Source organism: Seriola aureovittata, chromosome 5 (assembly GCF_021018895.1).
Source record: "Seriola aureovittata isolate HTS-2021-v1 ecotype China chromosome 5, ASM2101889v1, whole genome shotgun sequence".
Lineage (NCBI taxonomy): Eukaryota > Metazoa > Chordata > Actinopteri > Carangiformes > Carangidae > Seriola > Seriola aureovittata.
In genome coordinates this window covers 5,803,708-5,818,569 of record NC_079368.1, presented here as the reverse complement: position 1 = coordinate 5,818,569, position 14,862 = coordinate 5,803,708, and the positions used below count along the sequence as shown (strand labels likewise).

Genomic DNA, 14,862 nt, shown 5'->3' with positions numbered 1-14,862 from the left:
CAGTGACGGAGGCTAAGATGTTACACTGCAAGCTCTCCTGGGACTTTTTTTTTTTTTTTTTCACATTTCCATCAATTTGCAATAGGTTGTTTAAAGTCAAATTCTGTGCTCAGTTCCGCTTCAGTTTGAGGTAATTAAGATGGGAAGTGAATTTCAATCACCATGTGAAAGGAAAGTCAATGACATTAACTTGATGCATTTGAATTGCTTGATGCCCTACCGCTGGTTAGAAAATCATTAATTGTATGCAAATATAGGAAATCATGTGCTCAGGTGCATGAAAACTGATGGGTGGCTCACATATTGATGATAGCAGCTTTAAAGGTTGATTTCAAACAATTTTGGAGGATTTTTGTTTTTTTAGAGGTCTTTTTTAGAGACATTCATATCTTCGATGCATACGCACACACACACACACACACACACACACACACACACACAAACACACACACACAGCGCATGCAGCTGATCAAACCGCTCTTTGATTATCAGTCTTTCATCTGTGCCAGCTCAACACAAATACGCTGCACAATCTGCCAGCACATCACCCACACACACACACACACCCACACACCCACACACACACACACACACAGCTCTTTTGTGTGAAGTGGTCAGCATTAAGACTCAACACGCCTGTTTGTAACATCTGTATTCACTGATATGCTAGTTAATGCTATCACTTAGATGCAGACTCAGTCAGGCTTGATATTGCTTTAAAGCATGCATTAAAACCATGCAGACTATCATACAAAAACATACACTCTACCTGCCTTAATTGATCACCTGTGCCTTTGTGCCGAGACTCAGACGCTGAATGTGCGCGCTGTGGGAGGGTGAGTGCGTGTTTCACTGTCAGTGGAGTGTCCATGTCTGCCTTTGTCATGTCAGTGCATAGGAAAAAGACTCTCTAAATGTGTTTTTTTTTTTATTCCAGCCCTGTTGCATGCATGGCTCTGCAGCACTCTATGAATAAGTGAGAAGTAATAGCAAAAAAATGCTGAGTTTGATGTTGACTTCTCTCACTTCACTTTACATCCCACAAGTCATTTTTTCAGTCAATTTTGCAGGGAGTGCTGTAACATGATATTTTATCACTCCGATTTCATAGCCATTTTGCTCTGAACTTGAACCCAGATCCTTGAAATTTCGTCTTTGATGCCACAACTGGAGCCATTGTATGTTTTTAAATTCATATTCCAGGCATTTAGCTAAAGCTGTCATACGGGGTGACTTACAGCGTGTGAGCTCAGATTCAAATCACCAAAACTGCTTTTGGGGGACCTTCGTGTTTTTAAAGGCTGATCTCTGATCAAAACGTTTCAGCTGTAAAAATTCATCTAAATTGGAGGAATCTTCTCCCAAGGCTCCCCGCTTGGTTCACAGACTCACTGATAACATTTTGAACCCTTCAGAATACATTAGAATCGCAAAACTGAAACTAGGTGAACTTGGGTCACCAATTATCATTTGGCAATGAATCTTGGAAAAAGACCATGTTTTGAAGAATTTCTCTTAACGAGTTCTTCCTGAAAGTAAAGTTAAAAAACTGAACTGTGCCACCAATCAAACTTTACCTCTTTTAAGTCTCACATTTTTCTTTTTCAGTGATATCCTGTATGATGGAGATTCTTCATCATCACAAGCCTGTGTATATAGTGAGATCATTTGAGTCTGTTCCAAATCTTATGTGCTGTAGTGCAGTGTTGCTGCTTTATTGTGCTGTTTCAATATACTGACACTCATTTTGCACATAATCTAATTTCTTAAAACAGAGTGCACATCTCTGTTAGCAGCTCAGTGAGACTGTCGCCTGCTTAGCTACAGCAGCGCTTTGAGCTAATGCTAATGTCGGTCTCACAATGACAATGATACATGCCAAGGTTTAGCAGGTAATGTTTACCATACCGTCTTAGTTTGGCATGTAAGCATGCTAACATTTACTAATTAGCACTAAACACAAAGTACAGTTATTTGGTCATAAGCAAAGTGTCGGATAAACTGAAACTTTGACCTGATGATGGCACTAGATGAGAAAATGAATTAGGCTTCATCCTCTGGAGATCTTGAAAATCTGAACTACATTTCATGGCAGTCCATCCAATAGTTACTGTGCATGGACCGACCAGCAGGTTTACACTGGCACGCTGCAGGTACAGCTAAACATGAGACTCAAGAAGAAGAGCATACTACTACTGGTAATTTTACATCAAAATCACTTGTATCGTTTTGGAGTCAATACTGAGTTTCATTGTCCCATGATGCTCTTAATGCTGTTTCAGAAACAATTCTACTCTGACGAGACTGTTATTCTGTCAAGAAACACTAGATATCAGCAGCATCAGAAGCCCAAACATAACCAACCATTAATGCACCAGAGCTGCTCCATCTCCTCACTATAATGATTTCAAGGGGAGGGAAAGAAGGTATAAAAGTCTTGGAACCACTCTCATCTCTCCGTCCACGAGGTGTGAAATCGTTTGATCCAGCTTGTTCTATTTAGGTGAAGAAGCTTTTGTGTGAGAGTTTGCACTTGAGTGTGTTTGCGTGTGTGTTTTTTTAAATGCTGCCGGAGCAATAAAAGGTGGAGGGATAAGGGGAGGGAACATGGTTGCAGGCAGGAAGGAAGGAAGGAAGGAAGAGAGCTGATGGTAGCTGCTGTGTTTGTTTTGCAGGGAGGCGAGAGGGGAGATGAAGGGCGGGGGCTGTCCTGTAGTCCATCCGCCCATACGTGTGTGTGTGTGTGTGTGTGTGTGTGTGTGTGTGTGCGTGTGTGTTGTGTGTGAGGAGGGGGGCAGTTACGGGTTAATGGACATTAAGTCTGTCCCAGTGTGATAGTAGGGGTGCAGGGTGGTGGGTGATGTGCCCTGGCTCGCTTTAACCGGCAAAAGGGTCAGAGGTCGAGGTTTAAAGTCAAACAATGCCTGCAATCAGCTGGGACGGCACCAGAGGTCAACGTGTGTGTGTGTGTGTGTGTGTGTGTGTGTGTGTGTAGTAATATTGGAGGAAGGGAAGGAAAAGGCTGCCAGGAAAGGAGAGGTGGGGAAAATGAAGGGCAGGAAGAGGACAGTGAGAAACAGAGAGATGCAGCGGTGAAGAAAGAGGACAGACAGATAAGGGCTGAAAACGTTCTTCATCTCTTCCTTCCTCTCTTCCGCCCTGTTCGAAGAAACAACCCCACGTTGCCTCTCCCTACAGGGATTCGTCTTACCTCCGAAAACACACACAGTGATTACATGCAGGCTAAGAAGACAGACGTGCACATGAAATGACACAAATCGACAGGCACAGCCAAAACACACACTGCTCGGCAACCTAATCAGAACATGTGGTCTATTTCTCTGTATGTTTTAATGAGCTCTCCATTGTGGAGTGCTGACTGATATTATTAGGCCGCCGTGTCTCAGCTCATTAGCTAAACCAGGCTCAACAACAACACCAGCAGCTAAAAGATGATTTGATACCGCCTGCAGAGTTATGTGACACCGCAGGACCTTAAAGAGGCCGTGGTGAGAGACAGAGCAAGCAAGTTAATTTGGTCGTCGGGGGAGAGCGAGGCTGAACCCTCACTTCTCACAACACATGGAGGGATCATAAGAGTCGGTTTGATAGAAAGAAAATAGAAAAGAAAAATAAAATAGAAATTCATCATAGACTGACTTCAGCCATCTCCCACTGCGTTCATAAAGTTGCCTGCAGAGGTAGCTTGAAAATTCAGTGTGCAGCTTTAGTGGTGTCAAGAGAAGTAGTCAACACCGAATGGAAAACAATCCTGCAGCTAGCTAATCTGTTCTTAGTTGATTGTTATTGCTCTATGGTGAATGGCTCCATTTTCTACATTGGCACTGTATGGAATCCCTCTGCTGTATGCTATTAAAGCAGCCAAATGACTCAAACTGACTGAACTGAGGAACATGACTCTGCTGCTTTTTAAATAGTTTGTACAGGTACTGTTCATGCTCTCAAAGCTAACACTGCTGATATAATAACACTTGCTATGTTTCTGTCAAATCGTAGCACATTTGAACTGAATCTTGAGGAAACTACTGAAGAAAAATGGAAATGAATTTGCTTTTCCACCCACCACCATCAAAACAATGTAGAAAACTTATGGAGATATGATATTTAAGTTTATGTCATGTATTAATTTGAGGAAGATTACAGTCTCCTCATCACTTTGCACAGATCTGATGTTTTTGTCTGCCGATATTTTTCATCTCTTTGGCGGAGCAGAAGTTTCAGTAGACGTTTGAGTCACATGCTTCGTGTATATACAGTAGATCATGAATTATTCACTAAGTCTGTTTCCACTGCACTCTGTCACATTTTACTTTAACAATACCAAACCGAATTGTCCACCTCAGTCAAACGTAAAAATTATTTTGCAATATAGATATATATATAAATACACAAAACATATTAAACTGCATAATGAATACTTAAGTTTTTGAATGCTGAGTACATTTTGTTGACAATACTTCTGTACTTCTTAGTACAATTCTGAATGCAAAACTACTTAAGTACTTTTTACATTGAATTATTGATGCTTTTACTTTGAAGAACTGGATTGTGAAGAACTTGTGTACTTCTTCCACCAGTACCAGTGGGTTTGACGAGGTTGTTTTATGAGTTTTTATTAAAAATGTCCCTATGGAAAAATGTTGGTAGGAATTTATTATTTAAGATTAAGTCTGCTGTTTTTCTTTACTACAATATAATTGAGCTGTGTCCTCTTCAAAAGCTGATATTTCCCTGATGTAGGCGATATTCTGAAAGCAATTTAAGCATTATTTATTTGGGCTGAATGCTACGCAATTATTGACATGACTTTGTGAGATCCTTATTGGGATATTTTGAAAGTACTACTGAAGCATTTGGCGTTCCCAAGAACAGGAGTCCATTCACGTCCACAGATAGATATTTTAGTCCAGACAGCTTTATTAACAAACTGTGTTTTTCTTTAGTGGAAATCCATTTCAATGACTTAAGGATGTCATGGTCAGAGTCTCATCTCTTTATAAATATATCTCCTTTTTACCTATTATGGGCAAAGAGTGCTGCAGGATGTCACTCCATGAGTAAATAGGAAGCACCATGGATAGGCCCAGGTTTTGAAACTGCTCTCCCTATTGATATTTCACTATGACTTTACAAACCCGTGTTTCCTGAATCGAAAATCAACATTTAGTATACAGCTTTATCAAAATTATTTATGATAAACAGTTGCGTTGTTGTACTAGCAGGGAATAGGAAAGAAAATAAAATACATGAAACAGGAAGTGGAAATGAGAAAAAGGTAAACATTGAGGATTTTTAAGCTTTTCTTCAAACAGGCAGAAGCCTCGAATCTCCATCTCCTCCGCCTCCTCTTCCTCCTCATCTGCCCCTGTAGTGTTTACACGCTGCCTCTTCACTTAATCCGACCTTCAGGATGCCCACTTCACTTTGTTACATCTCAACACAGAAATGGAGCAGAGCACAGAGGAGACAAAAAAAAAAAGAAAAATTGCAAGCCTCTCGCAACATCTCCAGATGTGTTTTTTCTTTTCTTTTTCCATAACTCTCACTCCCTTTTTCTCATCCTTTCAGCCCTTCATCCCTTGCTCCCTCCCTCCATCTCAATCTCTTCTCGACTCACTCAAGCGTTAGCCGGCAAGGCCTCCAGCATCGATCCAATAAAGCTGGTAGTCGGCACTGCGAGGCTTGGAGAGCTTTCACCCAAACCCAGCATTTAAGCACGCTCATTTAACAGCACGTCGCCATGATCTGATCTGGGGGGTGGAGGGGGAGTATTATTTTCCTCTCAAAAGTGTAATCAATAACAGTCACATTGGTTGGAAATGGGCATGCAGACACACGCGCATGCACGCACACACCTCCAAATCTCAATTACCCCCCCTGCCAATCCGCCAAATAGACCAAATGTTTGTTTGCCAGCTGTTGAACTTAATATTCACATGTGGGGTTAGACGAGGGAGTGGGAGACTTAAAATGTGCTACACATACATAGGTACTTTCTTTCTTTTTCCGGGTTAATGTAAATACAGTTTGACATTTTGTGCCTGTTTAAAAGTCAATGGCTTCCCTCCTCCAATGATCACACATCATCAAAGGCGTCATTTCACTCGCTGATACACAGCAGCAGCAGGTGCGGAGGGGAAAGCTTACAGATGGTGTTTGTGCATGTCTATGTGTGAATTTCACTTTTTATGAGGGTATTTAGTCCTCATAAGAAATATCCACCATCCCTCATATCGGCACTGGAAAGTTTAGAATCCTGTAGCTGGTTTAGCATTAAGGTTACACTCAGTGAGTTGAAGTTGCACTGTGAATTTAAAGAGTCTGTTCATCAAATTACCAAAGAAAAAAAAATCCAAGCCAAACCAAGCAGATAGTTTTGGTTTTATGTGCTGAGGTTTTCAGATATCCATCTCTGAGATTTTTGCTGCCATTTCAATACAATAGAAGTGAACGCAAATTTTGCTTGTGGCGCCCACAGCATTTAAAAGTGACATTTAAATTTCACAGTGTCTTCTGTTTCCAGTATTCCACAGACCACACCATGACAATGAGGAGGAACTACTTTATACTGACAAAAAATAGTCCCTACTATGAAGACTGTGGACAGACTGTTATGTCGATTATCCTGAAGTCTTTAGTCTGCTTCACACAAAGTGCTTATCAGATTATATAACAGTGTATGAAATCCCCTTTCCTGTGTTGTAATCAGACAGGGCTGCTTCTGACAATTTTTATAATTTCTTTGAAAACAGACAATCTCACACTGGTACTTACTTTACACCGGGATTGGCCGAATGATGTAAAAGTGAGGCAGGGTTTGAACTTCTCTCTCAAGATATCTTTTTTAATTCTCATATGTTTAACCCAGTGGAACGCCATGGAGACATGGCCGTCGATAAGAGATTGTCTGAAAGTGTGCTCCATATTTGTACGATTAATTTCATTGAGATCATGGAGGCAGCCTGGAGGTGGATGTGATAGCAGGCTTTATGTCCAGCTGTAGGGTGTGGTCATGTAGAGCAGGTACACTTTTACCTTAAGATGCTGTCCAAGGACGCGTCATACAACCTAGTTTGTTTGCTTCGGCTCCAATCGGCAGCCAGGTGAACATGCTTTATATGGTGAACGAGATGCAACATCTGTGTTTGTTCTAACTGCATCTGATGACATTGCTCCCTGCAGTTGTGTGTATCCTCTCAGGCAAACTTGGCCACGTTTAGATGCTAATTTTGGTGTAAAAAGAGTATAACAAAGACTGTTTCTCGATGTTGCTGTTGAATTTTATCGCCGTGAGCAACACAAATGAAATTCCATTCACCTCCACTGTTTTCAAATGGCAGCAAAAATCTCATAGACACGTCTTAAAACCTGGGCAAAAAAAAATCATCTGTACAGTTTGATGTCACAAGAGAGAAGTAAGAAAATACATTTATTTGTCATTGTTTTTATTTAACCAATAAACCTGACTGTGTTTGGTAGAAGAACAAGCAGAACATGTCATTTCTTTCATAGCTCTGTTATCTCCCACAGCATCGAGGTTTGTCAGCACACGTGGCTGACTAACAAATCCACTAATGACAGCCATTTAATATAATTAAAAAAGTTATTTTCACACTCAAACACTCCTCTAATGAAACTACTGATGAAAAAGAAATTAATTTATTTAAGGCTGCTCATGGTTGATTTAACAGTTACTTGTTAATAAGTGACGTGCTTCATCTTGAATGTGAGTGCACTCAGTACATTTATGCCACTTATTGATGTCACTGAGTTCATACATATATAAGTGTGTCCGTGTGTGTGTGTGTGTGTGTCTGTGTGTGTGTGTGAGCATTATTTTAATGTGAAATTCCTCTTCTCGTCCTGTGCATCAGTCTCACCTGCAGCACAGTAACAAGTCAATCATCCTGTGCTGTTATTGGACTGTAATGCCGCTCTGTAGCTGCACACTTGACATGTTCATTAGGTATAAACCAATTCATTTACAACACAGTGCTATTGGATTGTCCTTGCCTCGACATTCATTTCCCAACACATTGGTGTTTGATGCGTTGCCAGCGCCAATTAACTTTGATAACTCAGCCCCAGTTTAATATACTGCTGCTGAATTGGCTTGACAAGAGTGCAGCGATAAGCTATTTCTGAGCTTTTTTGAGTGGCGATAGCTGGATTATCGCTCACCGTGAGGGAGGGACAGGGAGAACCTTCCTGCATAACCCCCAAGGCCAAAAGTCATTTAAATGTTTGCTTTGTTTTTGTTGGCAGACACTCACACTCAGAGGCACATACACTGATTAAAGCTGTGTCCTTGTTGGCTTTAATGATTTGCATAACTCATTTCTGTTTTACATTATTGTGGATTTTGATGACCGTGTTCAGTTTTATAGACCTACATGTTTGCAGAGTGAGAAATGTTATCTTTCAGTTCAGCTTGAACGTATGAACCGCTTCACGTGGCTCTTTGAAATATGTGTATCTTGTAAACACTTTTGTGACAAAATTCTTTCTGATAAACAACCAAGTCAATAAAGAAAGTGAATTTCTGCTTCCAGCTGATGTCTTGGTTTTTTCCTCTCTACCTGGCAGGCTGCGAGAAGCCGGCTGCCCCCTTCGAGTCCCTCTGATCAACTGATTGATCCCTGGATCCGTTGCTCAACGCCAGCTCTGACAAATGGGATCTGACATGGGAGCCATGGGCGGGACAAAGGTCTTGCTCCTGGTGATTCTGGTTGGATGGGAGAAGTCACTGGGCCTCAACTGGAACCCAATCCCACGCAAAACTATTCGATACCAGGGTGAGTGAGCAGTGTAATACCAGCTGAGAGAGGAGTTCGGCCATTCGAACATTCCAGTGAAAGCCAGTTTAAAAAAAAAAAAAAAACCTTTAGGTAGCAGTTCCTTAAAGTCATTGTAAAATCCTGTGTCTCTGTGTTAACTGTTCATTCACTCTGAAATGTCTGAATAATTAAGAGGGTTGTTTCAAGGAGCTTGGCAAAGGGCTGTTTGAGGAACTACTATAGCTGGCAAGGTAAATGCTAACACGCTAACCAGCCTGTAACATGCTAGTGTTGGCAACTCTGCGAGTTCTGTAGGCTACCGAGTTGTTGCTAGGCTTGCAAACCGTCTACAAGTGTTAAAAAGCTCATTAGCTTGGTTGCTAATGGACAGTTAAGTTCACAGAGTTGATTCAAAAGACATTTGTACCTAGTAAGCTACAACAGCTTCTTCCATCCATTGCCTCAGAGGTCAGCACTGTAAACATGGGTTGTTGCTACGAAACGTGTGTGGATTTATGCAGCCCCTGCCAATGCATCCACTAATTTCAGCAGCTTGGATATTTTGGATTTTGCTGGGAAATGTATTGTTTTAAATGGTTGTATGACCTCATATGGCAGATTTAATAGGCTGACAGCTGTTGGTAGTGATTTATCTGGTCAGACATCTGATAAAAAACAGTAAAAAAAAAATATGTTCCATTACAGCAATCAGGGAAGATGTCCCATTATTTCAGAGGTAGATGATTTCTGATTTTTCAAGAGGCCCACTTTGACCCTCAGCAAAACAATGCATCCATCTAATCCTAGTGCTCAACTGAATTTGCACTATTTATCTCGGCCCTCCTCTCCAGCCAAGCCCGGCTTTCTTCACTGAACAATGCCAATTGTTGCAAGATGAGAAATAGTCTTTTTTTAATCCCTCAAAGGGGAAGTGCTGCATTCTCTCTCTTGGGGATTATGGAAATACCATAAAGAGAAGGAAAAAAATATCTGGAGAAAAGCTATATTTTCTCACCTCTCTGTGCCACCTATCCCACCTTTCATCCCATATCTATCTCTCCTTTCGGTTCTATTCATCCTCTTTCTTTTTGCCTTTTATCCCTCCCCTCCCCTTTTTTGCTTTGTATGCTTCGGCTCATCGCATGAACCCGAACTGCTCTCATGGCGTTTTCACAAAGAGCTCCGATTTCAGCCACTCTCTAGGAGAATGGCGCGTGATGGTGGTGGTGTTCGGGGATATTTCAAAAGCTGCTTTCTCATACCGCTATCGCCCATCCCCCACTCCTCCCCTTCTCCCTTTTTTTCCACACAGCCCTCCTTCTTCCTCTCATCCCTCCATGCTACAGGCATCACTGGTGTTGTGGGGAGATGTGAGGACAGAGAATGGAGGGGAAAAACCAATCGATAGGGCATCAATAGTTCCTGGTGAAATGCTCGAGTGTGACATTGCGAAGCTGGTGCTGGCAGAGCAGAGCAGCCCATATCTGTGCTGCACTTTGGCCAGCATTCAGTTGTGGTAAAGACTCACCAGAAAGGGCAAACAGGGACAGCTGCACACATATGGTTGTATGACAGGAACAAAAAAGGATCTCATTTCAGCATTTTTCTGAAAAATGGCTGAATAAATTTGCCTGCACAGACAAGATAACGCCCCTCACTTCAAGTGCAGCCTTACTGTTTTTCAGCAATGTCTCAGAAATAAAAGCCTTGTCATGAAACACAGGAGAAGGCAGATCACGTCACTTGTATCATACTTGATTTGAGTGTGGTACTTGAGTGCAGAACGATTCTTGACGCAAATTGATTTGCATTGGAAACAAGTGGGATTATCTTACCCGTTGACAGATTTCTCCACTTGGTTAAAGAAAAATGAGATTTTCGGGCTCAATACTGGGTTAAATGACTTATATGGATGAATTCTTGGTACAGTGCTGAGGAGGAGATATGAAAGAGGGGAAATGGAAAAACAAAGCTGCAGAAAGAGGGAGGGATGGATTGGAGGGGAGAGTCCAAATGAAAAGAGAGAGAGGAGATACATAACGGAAAGAAAGCAAGCAGGAGAGAAAGGTGGAGAGACATAGAGAGACCGGGAGAGAGAGGCCAGTCACTAACTGCCTTAAAAGGACAGAAAGTAGCTTCAGACGAATGACAGAGAAAGGAAAACACACACACACACATAGACAAACTCTGCAGGCCGTTTACCCTGTGTTTCATTTTGTATGGAAGCATCTCCCTGCACAGACACACACATAGCATCCATATTAACGTGTGTGTGTGTGTGTGTGTGTGTGTGTGGTGTGTGTGTGTGTGTGTGTGTTTGTGTGCATGAACTGCTGTTTGCATGCAGTGTGAATTTCCAAGACAGAGACAAGAAGACAGGCAATAAAAAACAAGAGTGAGAGAAAATGTGGGGGCACAGAGGGCGAGTGTGTTTATACCTATTTGTGTTGAGAGAGAGTGTGTGTGTAGCCGTGAGTCTGTCTATCTAATCCCCTTTGTTTATATGTGTGTGTGTCAGTGTGTGTACTGCTTAGGTTGGCAGTCTGAGGGATTTGGAGCTCTGGGGCAGTACAGGAGGGGTGTGTGTGTGTGTGTGTGTGTGTGTGTGTGTGTGTGTGTGTGTGTGTGTGTGTGTGTGTGTGTGTGTGTATGTGTGAGTTGGGTGGGTTATGGTGGGGCAGAGATGGCTAAAGAGATAATATTCCCCCCACCCCACAACACCCCACCAACACCAACAGCACTGCCGCCGCCGCCGCCCAACAATTACATGAGGCTTACATGAGGTTGCAGAAGTAAAAACACAAGCATCCTCTCTCTCTCTGTGCATCTCTCCTTCTATCTCAATCTTTTCACTTCTTTTCCTCTTACTTTTTAAAAGTCATGTGTTGACATTTTAAATCATAAGCTGTTGTTATTCCTCACCAGCCGCTCGTCACATTTATGGAGGGAAAAAAAAATCACTGTTGGCTCCTAATGAGACATTTTATGTACACACATTATGTATGGCCCTCATAATGAGTGCTGTAATTTACATACTTTTCACTTTTATCTCATATTCTCTCATTCTAATTACTGACAAGGTGCATGTGTCTTGATTTCTTTTCACTTTTATGTGGATTATATTTCAGATTCATGTTCATTTTGTACAAGTTTCTCATTCATTGTTATTTGCAAAAGGTCTTCTCATCCATACTTTTTTAGGATTAGGCTGATGTTATTCTCTATATATTTAATTTTAACCTCTTTATATTTAGTCTTCATTTTATTGTAGGCCAAAATGAACAACAAGGTCATCCATCAGTAGTAAATTACAGTACTTTCTGACTTAACTTCCTTGTTTGTGACACTCAGCCCCAAGTTCATTGTTTCTTCTCTGGGTCATAAATTCATGGTTTAAGTAGTTTCCTAAATCAGCCGGGCAGTGTAGTTTATGTTACAGAGTAAACAGTGCAGTTCTTGGGGACTATTTTCAGTTGAAGATGAATACACTTTTGAAGTATTTACGGCATCTGGACCATACATGGGATTAACGCAACATAAACTAAGTTGGCCATATTTATGCCAATTAAGAAACATGCCACCCAGTGCAACAGTGTGGTAAATGGAAACAGCTGAGCTCTATGACACAGAGGAGTAAGATATATCAGGCTTTTGCAAACCCATTTTCACACCCAATTCGACATCAAGTTCTAAACGTAGTATTTCAAGTCCTAAATAATCATTACCGAAGAACATTAGCAACATTAGGCTAACCTGACTACTAGCCATCTTCAAGTTAATAGCTAATGTCAGACATGGATGATTGTTTATTGATTTTTTTTTTTTTTAATTTATTTAAAATTTATGCTACTAAATCTTTGTTTCAAGAACTCTTTTACCACACTGCCTGAAAGGCTCTTTAGTTGGATGTTTTCAAAGTTCAACTACGTAATGCTAGCTCGTCGCTCACGCTGCTCTTAGCTAAAACAGTTAGAAGTGTTCTGTTATGTTATGCTGTTCATTTTTGTTGACAACAGCAGAGTCTTTTTATATTTGAATGTGATAATACCAGCTATCATCTTTTCTGTCTGTTGGTGCCAAACACACATTTCCCTCCAGTTCGCACAATGTGATCATCTGCTGCAGAACTGATTCAAAGTATACATGATGTCAGGAGTTAATTAAACATTAAACATTTTTGGGCTTGGGGGGGATATGAAATCATTTTTAAATTATTCATAAGTGAAAAGGTTTCAGCCCAGCTCTAGCCACGAGCTAGCCTGTGTAACTTTTGCTTAACAATGGCTAATGGATAATGGTAATTAATAAATCGTGTAAAAGCAATATATATCTAAGACAGTAGCTAAAGCCCTGAGTGTACTGAGTTAAGCAATTAATTCTATTACATATGAATTCGCCTTCTGTTACAGCCAAGTTGCAAGTCATAGCACTTGAGTCTACACATCTGCAGGGATCAATTCATTGTTGGTTCTTTTCATGGAATTTGTTGACAGTAAGAAAAAAGAAAAAAATTACCTTCCTTATCCTTTAAAAGTTCAAGAGGAGGGGATTTTATATCCTTTCTCTCTCTTGTTTTCTGCCTTGCAACTCCTTTTGTTCTCCGTCTCAGTGACTCACCTCCTCTGTCCTCTTTCCTCCTATTTCTTAATGAACTGGCCACAGCCGATTGGAGCATCCATTATGTTGTTTTAAGCTATTTCACGCCTTTAACCTGGCCCATTTCCACTCACCACAGAAAGTGTTTCAGCTGATAACACCACTGTCTTCTCCCACTCCCTTTTCTCTCTCTTTCTCTTTTTTGGTTTCTCCTGGTGCGTTCGTACACACACACAACCTCACATACAAGCCTTAGCCCAGCCCAACGGCAGAGGCCAGTAAGCCAAAACTATGACAGAATGCAGCAGCTGTGGTCGAACAAAGAAAGAAAGAAAGAAAAGAAAGAAGGAGAGATGAGAGTAGGAGAAATAGATCCCTTAGAAACTTGATGCTGTGTTTGAAAATCTAGCCAGTATTTATGCAGTAAATGAGCCCTGCATCTTTAAAGAAAAGCCAAAGCAAATTTATGCCTCTTGATTTAGAAAAAGAAAGAGAATGAGAGATGGTGGGACAAAAAAAAAACTGAGTAGAAGGAGAGTGGAAAAGGGCTGGGCCTCTGACCTCCAGAAACCTCTCTCCTTCCCTGCCTCCCTCCCTCCCTTTCTCTCTCTAACCCTTTCTTTTTTTTCCCCTCTGTCTGTCTCTCTGCCGTATCTCCCCAAACCCTCCAATTACAGTAATGAGTGGTTGAGAGCGAGGCAGAGGAGGAGGCAGAGAGAGGCTGTGCGTGACTGGGAGGATAGATGGGGGAGGGATGGAAGAAGGAGATTCATCACTGTTTTTTATCTGCATTGAGTGTCACTCATCCTCTGACCCTGCGCTGATTGGTCACTGAAGATTAACAGCCGGGACTAGATGTCAGGACCCGGTGTGCTCTGTGTTGTCATACTGACTTTGTGAGAGCTGATGTTTGGGCAAGTGGGCATATGGATTAAAATGAAAATGCTACTCGAATGCTGCACTTATCCAAAGCACCTTCCAGGGCCATGGTTTACCACTATCGAAACTGCTTAACAATCACCGCTGTCCATCATCGCTATCCTGAAAACAAACATTTCACCTATAGGAATTCTGGATATTTCACATGATAAATTCATATTGACTTGAGAAAAGACATCACATGTGAAAACAACAATATCGCATGTAATGGATTCACACACTGTATGACGCTGTTTGAACATGTCGCATGATGAAACGTGATAACAGCACATGAATTATAACATGTGAAACAGCATTTTTAGTGTCGCACATGTTGTTTTTGGACATTTAACATACAAAAAAAATCACATGACACAAGCGTGCTTGGTTGTCACATGTGAAGTATGTTTCCTGGATTTCATGTGTTTTGTTTTTTTTTTTCCTTAATGATGCAGTTTGATTACATATTTATAATAAATGAAACAGTAGATTGTCAGGAAAATAATCAACAGCTTTGAAAGTCAAATTATTAAGTCATTTAACAAGAAAA

General features: G+C 41.1%; 1 protein-coding gene across 4 annotated transcripts in view; it reads left to right on the top strand.

Moving 5' to 3' along the window:
* Positions 1 to 14,862, top strand: part of sema4c (sema domain, immunoglobulin domain (Ig), transmembrane domain (TM) and short cytoplasmic domain, (semaphorin) 4C) — a 99,074-nt gene that overhangs the window by 45,376 nt on the left and 38,836 nt on the right. For all 4 annotated transcript variants that reach the window (XM_056376227.1, XM_056376224.1, XM_056376225.1 and 1 more), the window contains one exon: positions 8,608 to 8,816. In XM_056376227.1, the coding sequence (XP_056232202.1) occupies positions 8,693 to 8,816 (124 nt within the window). In that variant the 5' untranslated portion in view covers positions 8,608 to 8,692. The remainder of the gene's footprint in view (positions 1 to 8,607; positions 8,817 to 14,862) is intronic.